Source organism: Syngnathoides biaculeatus, chromosome 4 (assembly GCF_019802595.1).
Source record: "Syngnathoides biaculeatus isolate LvHL_M chromosome 4, ASM1980259v1, whole genome shotgun sequence".
Lineage (NCBI taxonomy): Eukaryota > Metazoa > Chordata > Actinopteri > Syngnathiformes > Syngnathidae > Syngnathoides > Syngnathoides biaculeatus.
In genome coordinates, this window is record NC_084643.1 from 29,211,532 (window position 1) to 29,224,157 (window position 12,626).

General features: G+C 40.3%; 2 protein-coding genes across 7 annotated transcripts in view; both read right to left on the reverse strand.

The window, feature by feature from the left end:
* The window catches only part of arb2a (ARB2 cotranscriptional regulator A), a 181,783-nt gene extending 180,244 nt beyond the window's left edge, over positions 1 to 1,539 (reverse strand). Inside the window, exons 1-2 of one of the 2 annotated variants that reach the window (XM_061817581.1) lie at positions 1,466 to 1,539; positions 938 to 1,075 (exon numbers count right to left, since the gene is read on the reverse strand). In XM_061817581.1, the coding sequence (XP_061673565.1) occupies positions 938 to 1,046 (109 nt within the window). In that variant the 5' untranslated portion in view covers positions 1,047 to 1,075; positions 1,466 to 1,539. The other variant, XM_061817580.1, reaches the window with a different exon arrangement.
* A 1,196-nt stretch (positions 1,540 to 2,735) lies between these two features.
* Positions 2,736 to 12,626, reverse strand: part of kiaa0825 (KIAA0825 ortholog) — a 153,116-nt gene continuing 143,225 nt past the window's right edge. For 3 of the 5 annotated variants that reach the window (XM_061817939.1, XM_061817936.1, XM_061817940.1), the window contains one exon: positions 2,736 to 4,325. In XM_061817939.1, the coding sequence (XP_061673923.1) occupies positions 4,142 to 4,325 (184 nt within the window). In that variant the 3' untranslated portion in view covers positions 2,736 to 4,141. The remainder of the gene's footprint in view (positions 4,326 to 12,626) is intronic. The other 2 variants (XM_061817938.1, XM_061817941.1) reach the window with 2 other exon arrangements.

The following is a 12,626-nucleotide window of genomic DNA, read 5'->3' on the forward strand; positions in this document are numbered from 1 at the left end:
AATGCAGACATTTTGACACAACTCCTGTACATTATGTTTTTTATGAAATGGGTAGGTGAACTCAACAATAACACCGGAACAACAACTAGCAGTGCAGCAATTACGAAAGCACCTGGGCCAGCAAGGCTAAAACAATGAGAAGCAGTGAACTACATTTACAGCAAATTGTAAACTTTTATTCAATGGAATTACAGTACATTGAAGGGCATGGTGGTTGCGTTGGCCTCACAGTTCTGAGGACCGGGGTTCAAATCCCAGCCCTGCCTGTGTGGACTTTGCATGTCCTCCACATACCTGCGTGGATTTTCTCTGGGGACTCTAGTTTCCACCCACATCTCAAAAACATGCAACATTAATTGGACTCTAAGTTTCCCCTTAGGCATGATTGTGAGTGTGACTGTTGTCTGTCTCTATGTGCCCTGTAATTGGCTGGCATCCAGTTCAGGGTGTACCCTGTTTCCTGCCCAATGGTAGCAGGGATAGGTTCCAGCGCTCACGTGAGGCTTTTGAGGTTGAGCGGCTCAGAAAATGGATGGATGGAATTATATTGATTTATTCCTAACAGTGTATTCACTTCATTTCACTGAATTGGTGAGAAGAAGACAAGTTCAACAAGTGAAGCACCTCTGCATCAATGAGCAGACATCATACTTTACATTTCATTTACAGTACATCTCTGATGAGTATTGTGTATTTTCTGGTGTACTTTATTCAAATTGATCATTTTCGTCGTTTTGCTAGTTCCAGATGAAATTTGCATAAATGCGTGCTATTAGGTTTTTTTTCCAGATTATATTGATGGTTTCTTTAATTGTGACGTGATGGGGATGATATTTGGACAATATCCCACTGAAGGCCCTGATAGCAAATGCAAGGCTCGCCACTGCTACGCATTTGCATACACTAGTATCTTATTTTTGTGGATCATAACAATCACCCTTTAGCGCTGTGGTCTTCTCTCCGTCCTCCCGGCCTGCCACCTGGGCCATGGCGATCAACAATATGCACACAGCTGGTTCAGCAGCACAGAGCTGAGAGGTAAGCATCAGGTCCCAAAAAATCACGGAGGTGTCTCCTGTGACAAGTGAGACGATGAAAAACATTTGAGTACTAATTCGAATGCATGCTTAACTATTAGTCCACAACTGTGACCCTGCTTAAAAAATAATGATCGAGGGGAATTAAATTGGAGAGGGGTGGGGGGGGGGGTTAGTTTTATCAATGACTCATGCTAGCTTCACTTAGAAATCGGTAAATGTTGTACGCGTCTGCAAAAGTGCATTATTACTCGTGTAAAGTCTCCCAAAATGTTGAACTCGTAATGGCCCGCCTCCGTAGGGCGCCACAGCGAGCGAGGCGAGGAACGACTAAGTCGTGCTTTTTGTTTCACATGCTTAGAAAAGCAAACCAAGACAGGCAAGTTGGACAGAAGACAACCGGCACGCAGTTCAGGTTTGACTCACACGCCTCGAGAACGTGCAGCAGGCCGGCAGGACGCTCGCTGCTGCTTCCTGGACAACCTCCCAAAACAGGAAGTACTCTCAAACAGATGCGCGCGGAGGGCGCCAAGCTTCCGGGTTACCGGGGCAACGGCCGCGAAGGTTTTTTTTTTCTCTTAAAGGAACAGTAGCACTGCTTCAGCTAATACTACTACTACTACTTCTACTGTTAATGCTATTACTACACTATGAGAGGCTTTTGCTACACAGCTCAGTATATTTTCCGAGTCAAGGACGGACTTGAAATATACTTAATAGTAGTGATAAAATCATTGTACTTCAGAAAAAGTAAAAAATAGTAAATTAAAATTACTTTGGTTATCCAAGTTTATTCATAACCCTGAATACACTGAAGAGTCTGAGATGGATTCAAAAGCCCACACAGTAACAAAAATCAATGACACCACTAAACTCTCTCTCTATATAATGCACATTTGAACTATATATATATATATATTTTTTTCAAACATTGTGGAGAATGAGTGGGAGACTACAGTACCCATAGAAAAGCCGCAGAAGCAAAGGGAAAATGGATGCCACAGCCAAGGTTCACGTTCCAAATCTAACCATTACTCCACCGTGGTGTCATATTGCTATAAGATTTAGTAGTAGTTGTTGTTGTGTAACAATTTTTTCAGGTACCACTTGTTTTTAATAAAATCCTATTGAAGAATGCAATAGAAAAGAATGAAGGAATTATTGCCATTGTCAGAGATCAGGCAACGTTTATTATTGTTTAATGTTTTGCGGATTAGATTTTTCTTTCTTTGTGTGTGTGTGTGGTGTGTGTGTGTGTGTGTGTGTGTGTGTGTGTGTGTGTGTGTGTGTGTCTTTATTTCTCCACATAGATGTGCAAAATATCGGAAAAACTGCTCTCACTTCAACAGACATGTTATCAGTTGAGTTCTTTCTAAACGGAGTCAACAAGTTTAATATTATTGCGAACATAATAGCTTGTAATTTAGCTTTCAATATATTGTGTACGTGTCATTAGGTGTGAAGCATGCGTTTTTGTGAATACTGTACAAAAATAAACAGAAACGGATACAGGCATCACAAATCTGTGGCTGTTTATGCTAATATATTTCACTGGTGAATGCATTCTGAATCTGATTGAAATGTTTACGTGGCCCTAATAATCCCCAGATGAGCCCTGTATAATAGAATATTCAATATATTCTTTGTGGGGAACCATTCTTTGTAATGATTTGTTGTGATTCATATTGTCAGGTTCAATGACAGGTGTCAGCTGAACCCACCACCTGTCGGCAATTGAAACAGTATGGAACACAAAAGGCGTTTATTCGAGTATGGCTGAAAAACAGGAAGCAAAAAGGAGAAAGCAGTTATCTTAAAAGAACGATTTAGCTACTCAAACACTTGCATCACCCAGCTAAAACGTTTTTGTTATCTTAAATAGCGTACATTTGCGAGGATTAATGGTGCTGTTGTTGCTGTTGAGCGTGTGTTCTGCAACAGCGGCAGAACTGACTTTCTGAACATTTTATTGTCTTTTGTGTCGTTTAAGTGGTTTGGTATTTGTAATGTTGCTTCATTTGCATTAAAAGCTGAGCATCCATCTCTGCAAGAGGACAGATGCTTTCTGACATAGGAAGTAAATAGTGTGCGCACCAGCTAAATTGTAAAAAAAAAAAAAATGAATCTGGTTAATTTGACATACAATAGTCATAGGTCACAACATTACATACATCAGGATAATTTAACATAATAGGTCTCCTCCCCAAAAATATATATGTATCTTCCTTCACAAAGATCATGGTTGATTGCTACTTTCATAGAGGTATTAATTTAACTGGATAAATATATATATATATATATATACATATTCTGCTCAACTTGGGTAGCTCAATAACTGAACCATAATTATTCCATACAATCATGCAACTCCTGTATAGAATCCTATTAGAGTGTATGTATATGTAACAAGGAAGGACATGATGCAAACTACAACTTATTGCTGGCTTTTACTTTCAACATTGATCGCACAATGACAAAATGGGCTTTTCAATCAAATCACACTTTTACTAAATAACGGAATCTTTCATTTTTTTCTCTTTGCAACCTATGTATGAATGTGTCACAAATATGTCACATTAAAAAAAACATAATATAACAACACAGGAAATCCTTTTTTTCCCCCTACGGTTGCAAAATACTGACAGAGAGGGGTAGATTTTGGAACAAGCTGCAATCAAAAACAAACATCCTTTCCCACAGAAAGCCAAAATGATAACAATAATAATATTAATGAGGATGCTGACGCCAGTATCTTTTCACACGCTGTCGAAAAAAATATATATAACAACCTCCAATGATCACACAGTCCCATCTTGTATTGGGCAAAAAAAAAAAAAATGTGCCTTCTTCATTTCACAGAATTGATGTCTGGAGCAGTGCTCCAAAAAGATGAAATATGACTGCTGGAATGTGGAGAATAAGAAAGAGACACAGTTAGACTGAAGAACACACTTTTCGTTGTTAAACAATACACATCCATACTGTAGACACCTGCATTATACAGTACACACAACACACGGACACACTCTAACACCTTGAGAGCTGCAAGTGCGTATTACAACTAAACATTTACAACATGATAAAAATTCCAACTGCTCGGACTGTTATTGGGCAGCAGTTTTATCGGATGGTTGCGGCCCCCCTTGGGTCTGCTCAATCGACGTTTCATCCGCTTCATGAGACTCCTGCAGTCCCGCGCCGCAGTGACAAACAAAATAGGCTCTTTGGAGCTCTTCTACCATCACTCTCTCATCGTCCTCCAGCTCCGCACCATCCTGCATCTCCCACCTGGAAACATAAAGACAGCGGGAAGGGTTATGGCCGGGATATGAACGGGTGACGTCGTCTGACTTCCAGGTTTGGATAGGAGCGCACATGTCTATTAATAACTTGAAACCTTTCATATCAAAAGGCTTCGGCAGGTTAGAGCTACCTTGACTTGCTGCTTTGTTCCGTTTTGGCCTCAGTGAAATGTACACTCTACTGCAGTAGTTTTAAAAACTTTTTACACCAAGTAACATCTCCAACAATACTACACCACAATCACAACTAACATTAACATTCAGTACCGTAGTCAGCCCAAGTGTTTATCAAAGAAGGAAGGAAGAAAAAAAAAGCCTCAATTACAACATATTGCAAAGTGATATTGTACCTACTATTTTTTTAAAGCTCAAAGATTAAATGAAACTGTAGTAAACTTAATTAAGTAGCATGTAAAGTGATTTAATAGAACTGTTTCTAAATGCATGATAAATTGCCATGAAAAAGTATGCCCCCCCGACTCAAATTTTTGCATCGCACTTTAATGTTTAAAATCATCAAACAGGATTATCAGACAGATATAACCCAAGTGAACCTAGAAAGCAGTTTTTGAATGTTGATTTCATTTGTGAAGGTAAAAGAATATTCAAATGTACCTGGGTCTGTGTAGAAAAAATACCCCCTTTATTAAATCATTCATTAATTGGCTGATTACAATTTTTGGTTCATTTTCACTGATAACACTCAAGCGTGATTACTTCTGGATGTGTTCCATTTAGAAATCAGAAAGCCTGATTTTTGTGCGTGTATGCTAATTTGGAAGACTGGACAGCTCCAAACGGGGTCTTTCGGTGAGGCGCCTGGCGAGGTGACAGTTTGCTGGCACAAAGTCAGTCTAAACTTTGCGCCTGCTCAGACCACATTCAAGTCCTGGCACAAGTTACACTGCTGGTATAGCGCAATTTTGGTGACTTTGATCCAGGCCCAGGCAGACAGATACTGAGGTCCGCGAACATATTTACCCACACACTGTGGTGCCAAATATGACCAGAGCAGTGACAACCCTCCACTCAAACAAGGTTTGCTGCGATTATACATTTTTGCCTCAAATGAATTGAGTATAATTTTTTAAAAGGAAAACAAGGTTGGTAGGAGTGTGTATTTGTCTAGTGCCTGTTTACCAGTAAGGATTCTCTATGTGCATTAAATGTACCTTCTTGTTTATGGTCAATAGGTACTATTCCAGTATTAATAGTTGAATTAATAACCCTAACCAATTTAAATTCTCAACCATTGCATGTTTCATAAACCAACCAACCCATGACCACCACTCGAGATAAGGGTCTACTTTTAACACCTGTTTGGGTAACAAAATATGTTCGCTTGCTCAACAAAGAGCAAATAAACTTCTGTATCTCCTTTAAGTGCATGTACAGCTTGCCCGACACATTTTCTAATTCAGACGGGGCGGAGGGCTTCTACAGAGAGACATCAAGGATGATCATGTTGTTCGTAATCCACTCTGAGTATTTCAGTGGAGTCACTTGACTAGTTACTGCAGTCAAACAAATCCATATGGATGCCTTTGAGCTTCCGGATCGTAGTCCATCCACAGCAGAATTACGCCTGTCTGACTGCAAATGATTGCATTTTCATTGCAATCTTCCCGTCTGCTTTTATCCCACCCTGCCTCTTTCTCCAATCCTCATTGCATCTTCAAACACGTTTCATATTGTTGTGTTCGGTGAGTTGGGGGTGGGGGTTGACCCATGCACGATCCAGTCTGCACACTACCGACTGTGGCCTCTGCCACAGTGTGTATTTGCCTGTAACAGACACACTCGCTCTCTGCATACTTTTCACCGTCACAGTTTTAAATACCACCTGTAAGGGGGAGGGTCTGTTTATGTAAATACAGAACATTTGTTTTTGTCTGACTGCATTCTCCGCCCTGAACATGTGGCTCTAATTTCTGTTCTGTTTTCGTTTCACAGCAAACGCACCTTCAAACAAGAAGTGACAAAACTGAACGATAGTTAAGGAAAATGCTCTACAGTTAAGCAAAATTGAATGAAGATGTTTGTTTTTTTTTTCGTACTGATAGTTATGAAAATAAAAATAGATGACCCAAATAATACACTCAAAGAAAATTAAAAACAAATGCTGCAGTGGAAAGGTAGCCGAAATCCGTTGGAGCTTTGGCAGCACATAAAGGAGTGAGTGAGAGCGGAAGGAAGACAAGACGGTACGCTACAGCTTTTTCAATGTTTAATTTTCAAATAGGATTAAGCAGAATGACATTTAGCTGAAGGTTACAGGCTCAGCATTGTCTTAGCTGATATTGATATGCAGGAGGCGCCCTGCTTGTCACCGGGACAAACACTGTTGATGAATGAGAAGCCTTTCCCCAGGAGGGTGTTAAGTGCAAATTTGAAATGAGCGAGAGGCAAAGGTGGGAAGCGAGGAAAAAGAAACAGCACCCACAGATAGAGACACAATTACCATGATAGTTGCCATGTACACTCTGACTAGATAATGTTGTCCGAAGTGTAAATTGTTCCCTTAAGTATGGGTTGTGTTTTGAAAATGAGAGTATAATAATAATCGTAACAGCGCAATAGGTGCATTGATGAGTGTATCAAATTTCAACAACTACAACCCGACGGAGGTTGTTAGAAATGCATAACTAGACCAAAGTTGACAAGAACTTCATCCTCATTTCTCCAAGTTTCCCCTAAAATTTACATCTTAATAAGGGGAGTCTTACTCTCTAATTCTTATGGGCTCTCCTCATTTTTCATGCATTAATACTGGAGCTGCTGACTTGGCGATTCCACTGAATACAGAATAGGACACACATATTAAAACTCATATATTTACAGGATTGATGCCACAGGATATTGTCTTTGAGTGTGAGGAATAGACTGCCACGCTGTTCTAAGGTACTGTAGAAGCGATCATATCACACCAAGTTTGATTTCAGTTAATAATCAGAAGTGATTCCCCACCAAAAAAAGAGGATATGCCTTGATTTGAGATAAACTATATGTAAAATTTCAATGACTTCACAAGCCGGGGGGGGGGGGGGCATAAAAAATACACTTCCATAACAATAAGTAAAAGGATACTTAGATAGGAGGTTAAGTTTCCTTCAACTTTTGGACCCTGTACATCTATTCATTTTGTCGTGCACTTGATCTCGTTGGGGTCATGAGTGAGCTAATGACCAACCCAGTTGACAAGAGTTGGGGTACATTCTAGATTGGTCACCAAAGAACTGAACGGCAAATACAGTCAGTAGAGCAGAAAAAAAAAAACACTCCTCACTCACATTCACATCAATGGGAAACTGAGAATCTTCAAGATAGAGAAGACCTTGGAGAAAACTCACAATTAAAATCCAGAAGGGCTAGCTGCAAAAACATAAATATATTTCAAGTTGGATAAGATAAAATATAAGATGACATACAGTAGACAAAAAAAAGTCTACACACCCCTTGTCAAATGTCAGGCTTTTTCCATTACATAAATGGGACCAAGAAAAATCCTTTCAAAACTTTTCCCATCATTAATGTGACCATAACTTGTACATTTAAATAATTTTCAAAAAAAATAAATCTTTTAGAGAGGGGAAGTAAAAACAAATTACTTGAATAATGTGGTTGTGCAAGTGTGCGTACCCTTTTATAACTGGGATGGAGCATAGTTCAGTCAAACTCATGTTTAACAGGAGTTAACACAGACCAGCCTCTACTTTAAGTGCCTCTAATTGTTCTCATTGATTAAGACCAGATGCATTTCAGCTTTTGAAGAAGGCTTTTCGTGACTTTTCTGTTTCGTTTTGTTTGCTTGCTTTCCATCAGAACTCTGAAGGTTTTGATCTTAAACTAATTTAGCACCTTGGCTTAAAGTGGCCGACTAGTTAGAGACGGGTTCAAATCCCGGCCCTGGCTGCTTGGAGTTTGCGTGTTCTCCCCATGCCTGTGTGGGTTTTCGCCGAGCACTCCGGTTTCCTCCCACATCCCAAAAACATGCATTAATTAGAGACTCTAAATTACCCCCAGGTGTGAATGTGAGTGCGAATGGTTGGTTGTTTCTGTGTGCTCTGTGATTAGCAGGAATCCAATTCAGGGTGTACCCCACCTCCTTTTCCGAAGATAGTTGGGATAGGCTCCACCACTCCCAGAATCCTTGTGACGATAAGTGGCTAAGATAATGGCTGGATGGACGGATGGCAATGCATCAGTTCCAGATGAAGAAAAATAGCCCTTAAGCATGATGCTGCCACCACCATATTTTACTGTAGGTATGGTATTCTTTTGGTGATGGGGTTAGTTAGTGTTGTGTTTGAGCCAAACATACCTTTTGAAATTATGGCCGAAGCGTTCAACCTTGGTTTTACACACATTTTCCCATCTTTGTAAATATGAACTGTGCAATCTGAATCAATTCCAGATGAAACTCAATTTGACATTTTAGGTTCTGACCTGGCATACAGTACACATAGTACACATTTACTCAGGGGCCACAGTTTCAGAAAGTACAATTGAGCTACCTGAGCCGTGCATCATAAAAAACATACAACTGAAAACAGGAAGTTGCACACGTTAAAAAACAACCACAATAACACATATCTTATCATACATAAAAAGAAGGCAGACTTACGACTCCAGCCACTCCACTAGCCAAATGCTTAACCCATTCGTGGGCAGCGTCACCATTTTTGGGACATCATGATTTTCACGCATTATATCCTCCATTTTTTCCCTTGAAAATATATCCTTTAATGAGGAAGGTCCTATTTTTGGGACGAGATTATAAATTAGTAAAGTTATCATATAACTTAACCATAAACGAAAAAGAAGTTTTATTCCCTTGATTGTGGCCTGTTAGGAGAGTTTTATCTCAATAAGGCAAAAAATTGCCACCCTGCCCATGAATGGGTTAAAAATAAATTAGCAGATGTGACACCGTTCCCAAAAAAAGACTAAAAGTATGTTGGTAAAATGTGAGTGAGCATGAAGACAAAGTGAAACGATCATGAGAGGCAGCAACCAGTGGTTCCCATTGCAGCTGTTGTAAGGGCTGAGGAGCTTCTTCATCTCTATGAGTGCGTGTTGAATATGTTTGCGCTGAGCTGGATGCCCTGCCCGACTGCCACTGGGACGGCTGTTTGTTTAAAAGGCTAGCCTGTCAAACACAGAGCGCTACCGACAGCCAGACACAGGGCTAAATGACTCTGACAGCAGCCCTAATCAGAGGCTTCGCACATTGCCATGGGGCCTGGAGGATCCATCATAACCCAAGCCTAAATATTTAAAGTGCTAAACTTTCCAAAGGTCATGGGCTTTTCCATGCATGCCAGGGCGACATGTGTCACAGTGGTAGGATGAGAGAGACAGAGTGAAAGAGAGAGAGAGAAAGAAAGAGAGAGAGAGAGAGAGAGAGAGAGAGAGAGAGAGGAGAGAGAGAGAGAGTAGGAGAATATGATGAAATGTCCTTTGTGAGATCCCCTTTTAGATCTTACTTTCAGCAAACGGACATTTTGGCTCGTGGTCACAATGTTAAACATCTCATTTAAGGTTACAGTTTGGGATGAGTGTCACAGATTAATTTGACAAAGATTTCTATTTAAAAACTAGAATGAGACCCTAAAAAGCACAAACCAAAGCTAGACAATTATGCTAATTAGTGGTATTCTGTTTTAGTGCACTGGCCTCTTTCGCCCCTTCTTCTGCAACAGAATTACTGCAATTTTCTAAGATTAAGTGGGAATCAAAATGGTTAAGGTACTACATATGGCGAGCTTTGTGGATAGTCGACCACCAACAGGTCACCATCAAAAACGGTCCTTTCAGGTCCATGTGGGAAAATGTGCATGCGGGTTGGAGCGTGAGCAGATCACAATTAATCCACACAGTAATTCTCTTTTGATACGTTCCATGCTGTTCAGGGTTGCCATGAGCCAAAGCCTATCCTAACTTATGTTGGGAAAAAGGCAGATTCCACTCGGGACTGGTCGCCAGTCAAACACAGGACACTTACATAGAAACACAACCATTTAGTGTACATTCACCACATCAATGAGTGTAAACTGACTCCACACTTCCTGCATGAAAGACAAGCCAATGAAACACTATTCTGACAGAGGAAGGACAATAATATAACTAAGCGAAACAATGTTTTTAGAGACTCATTTGATGTGACGGTATTAAACCTTTGTGGAACAGGTATCACAGTAAAGTTCCAGGACTGGTGTCTCAAGATATATTTAAATCCCAAACTGCGACTTTTCCACTTCCATGTGGGCCAGACGATCAACCAGCACTAAAATGAGATACTGATGCTGATCCGGAATGTGAAAAGAGCCAACAAATGTGGGAGGACAACTTGTGGCTGCTTCGGCACGACAATGAGCATCTGACATTTTGCGGCTGAGTAGAACATGACCGTGCTGCCACAACCTCCAGATCCTCGACTTGGTTCCATGACATCTTTCTCAAGGGGACATGTTTTGAAGACATGGATGTCATAAAGATGTCTAGAAGGACGGTGCAGCAGAATATACCGAAGAATCATTCCAGGTGTGCATGAATTGCTGACACCGAAGACTTTTCTGACACACCTTGGACAAACAAATACCTGTGAAATAAAAACCTGAATAAAAAATGGTTTCCAAGTCAAATACTGGTGCTAGAAACATAGGAAGAGTCCATGAGACACATACAGTGCATATCAAGAATTTGACATCCAGTAGATCCAATCTAGTCAGGCAAAAGTTAACCCACCATTAATGAATTTCAACGAGAATCCAACCGGACCTTGCCAAATATGGGGAGCTAATTTTAGTTGAAAGTTCAGAGAGTCGACGTGCACACAATGCTTCTACAGTGTGCACGCGCATGTGTATCTTCTTCAGACCGAGCATGACCGTGTTAAATCCATACTATCTCATTTCACGCTCTTGCACTTGGCCTTTGGTGTAACACTTCTACAGGCAACATTCAAGTGTAGTCACATCCTGCTGTGCACTTTTGCACCCAGGTGTCCAACTGTAGAGTGCATGGGAATAAATCATTGCAGGGGACGAACTTGAGTTGACAGAAGCGAGGCAACAGCAAACCATGAGGTCCTAGACGTTTGGACCTCAACGATCTCTTACTTGCTTACAGTTAGACGTATGAATATTATACCAAGCGTATGCGACGGGGTTGGTGTAGTGAGTTTCCCTTTGCCTAGTATAGAGATAAGGGGCCTCCTAGAGTTAGATACTGATGTAGTTGTTAAAAAAATATGCGCATATATACAGTATTTGGTTAATTGAGTCCTTATACTTTTTATTTCAAGATCCAGTGAAGTGAATTCAGAGATGTTTTTCTTAAAAACATTATTCATATTTTTAGATAATTTCTGAAAGTGTGCATAGATTGAGAAATATGTGGTAGCAGTAGCGATGTGTTATTTAAATTCCCAAGTATTGGACAGTTTTACAGGTGATATTTCTAATCAATGGAATTTGGCAGGGCTGTTAACGACACTCTTCTGTTGTGTGTGAAATAAAAAACGAAATTACTTCGACAATGATTTTATTTGCTCTCGTGGCATTTAGTCATATGTATCATCCGTGCCAGTGGGTAACATTCAGACTGCATGTGATGAATATATCTGTGCTACCTTACAGTAAAAGCTATTTTTAAAATCTTATTTTCTGATAAGAGCAAGACAGACATCAGTTCCAAAACCAGTGGACAGATGTAAACCCAAATAACAACAAAAGAGAGAGATTAGCTTTTGTCTGGAAAATGGATTTTGTACATTGGACGGCAGTTCACTTGGGGGTAAACGACAAGTTCACAATACAGGGCAAAGGAACACCTCTTTGACTCGATTTCTATTGGAAAGCAAACATCTAATTCAATTTAGATATCTGCCTGTGCCAGGCTATGAGGCGGAGGCAGATTGTAAGTGACAGCCATTGGACAGCTGGCTGGATTTGAATATTGACAAGACAGAGACTTGACAGAAGAGATTATGCTCTACCTTCTGACTTAGTAACCACTGCACTGATCCATTGTATTGTCAGATCAAGTCACTGTCAGGCCTACAGTATATCCATGCACTGATGCCACTCAGTATTAGAGCCCACCTGGGATCCTTCCCAATGCAAACTGATGGCCACTCAAAAGCGACAAGACAGAGAACCAATCAGCATGGACGAGAGTCTGCGACTTCACCAGAAAATCTATTTCTGTGGCGCGGGTAGGGTTAAAGAAAATAAATAAACTGGAGGATTGACAATCTTTTCCTGAATATCTAAAGAATGAAAGA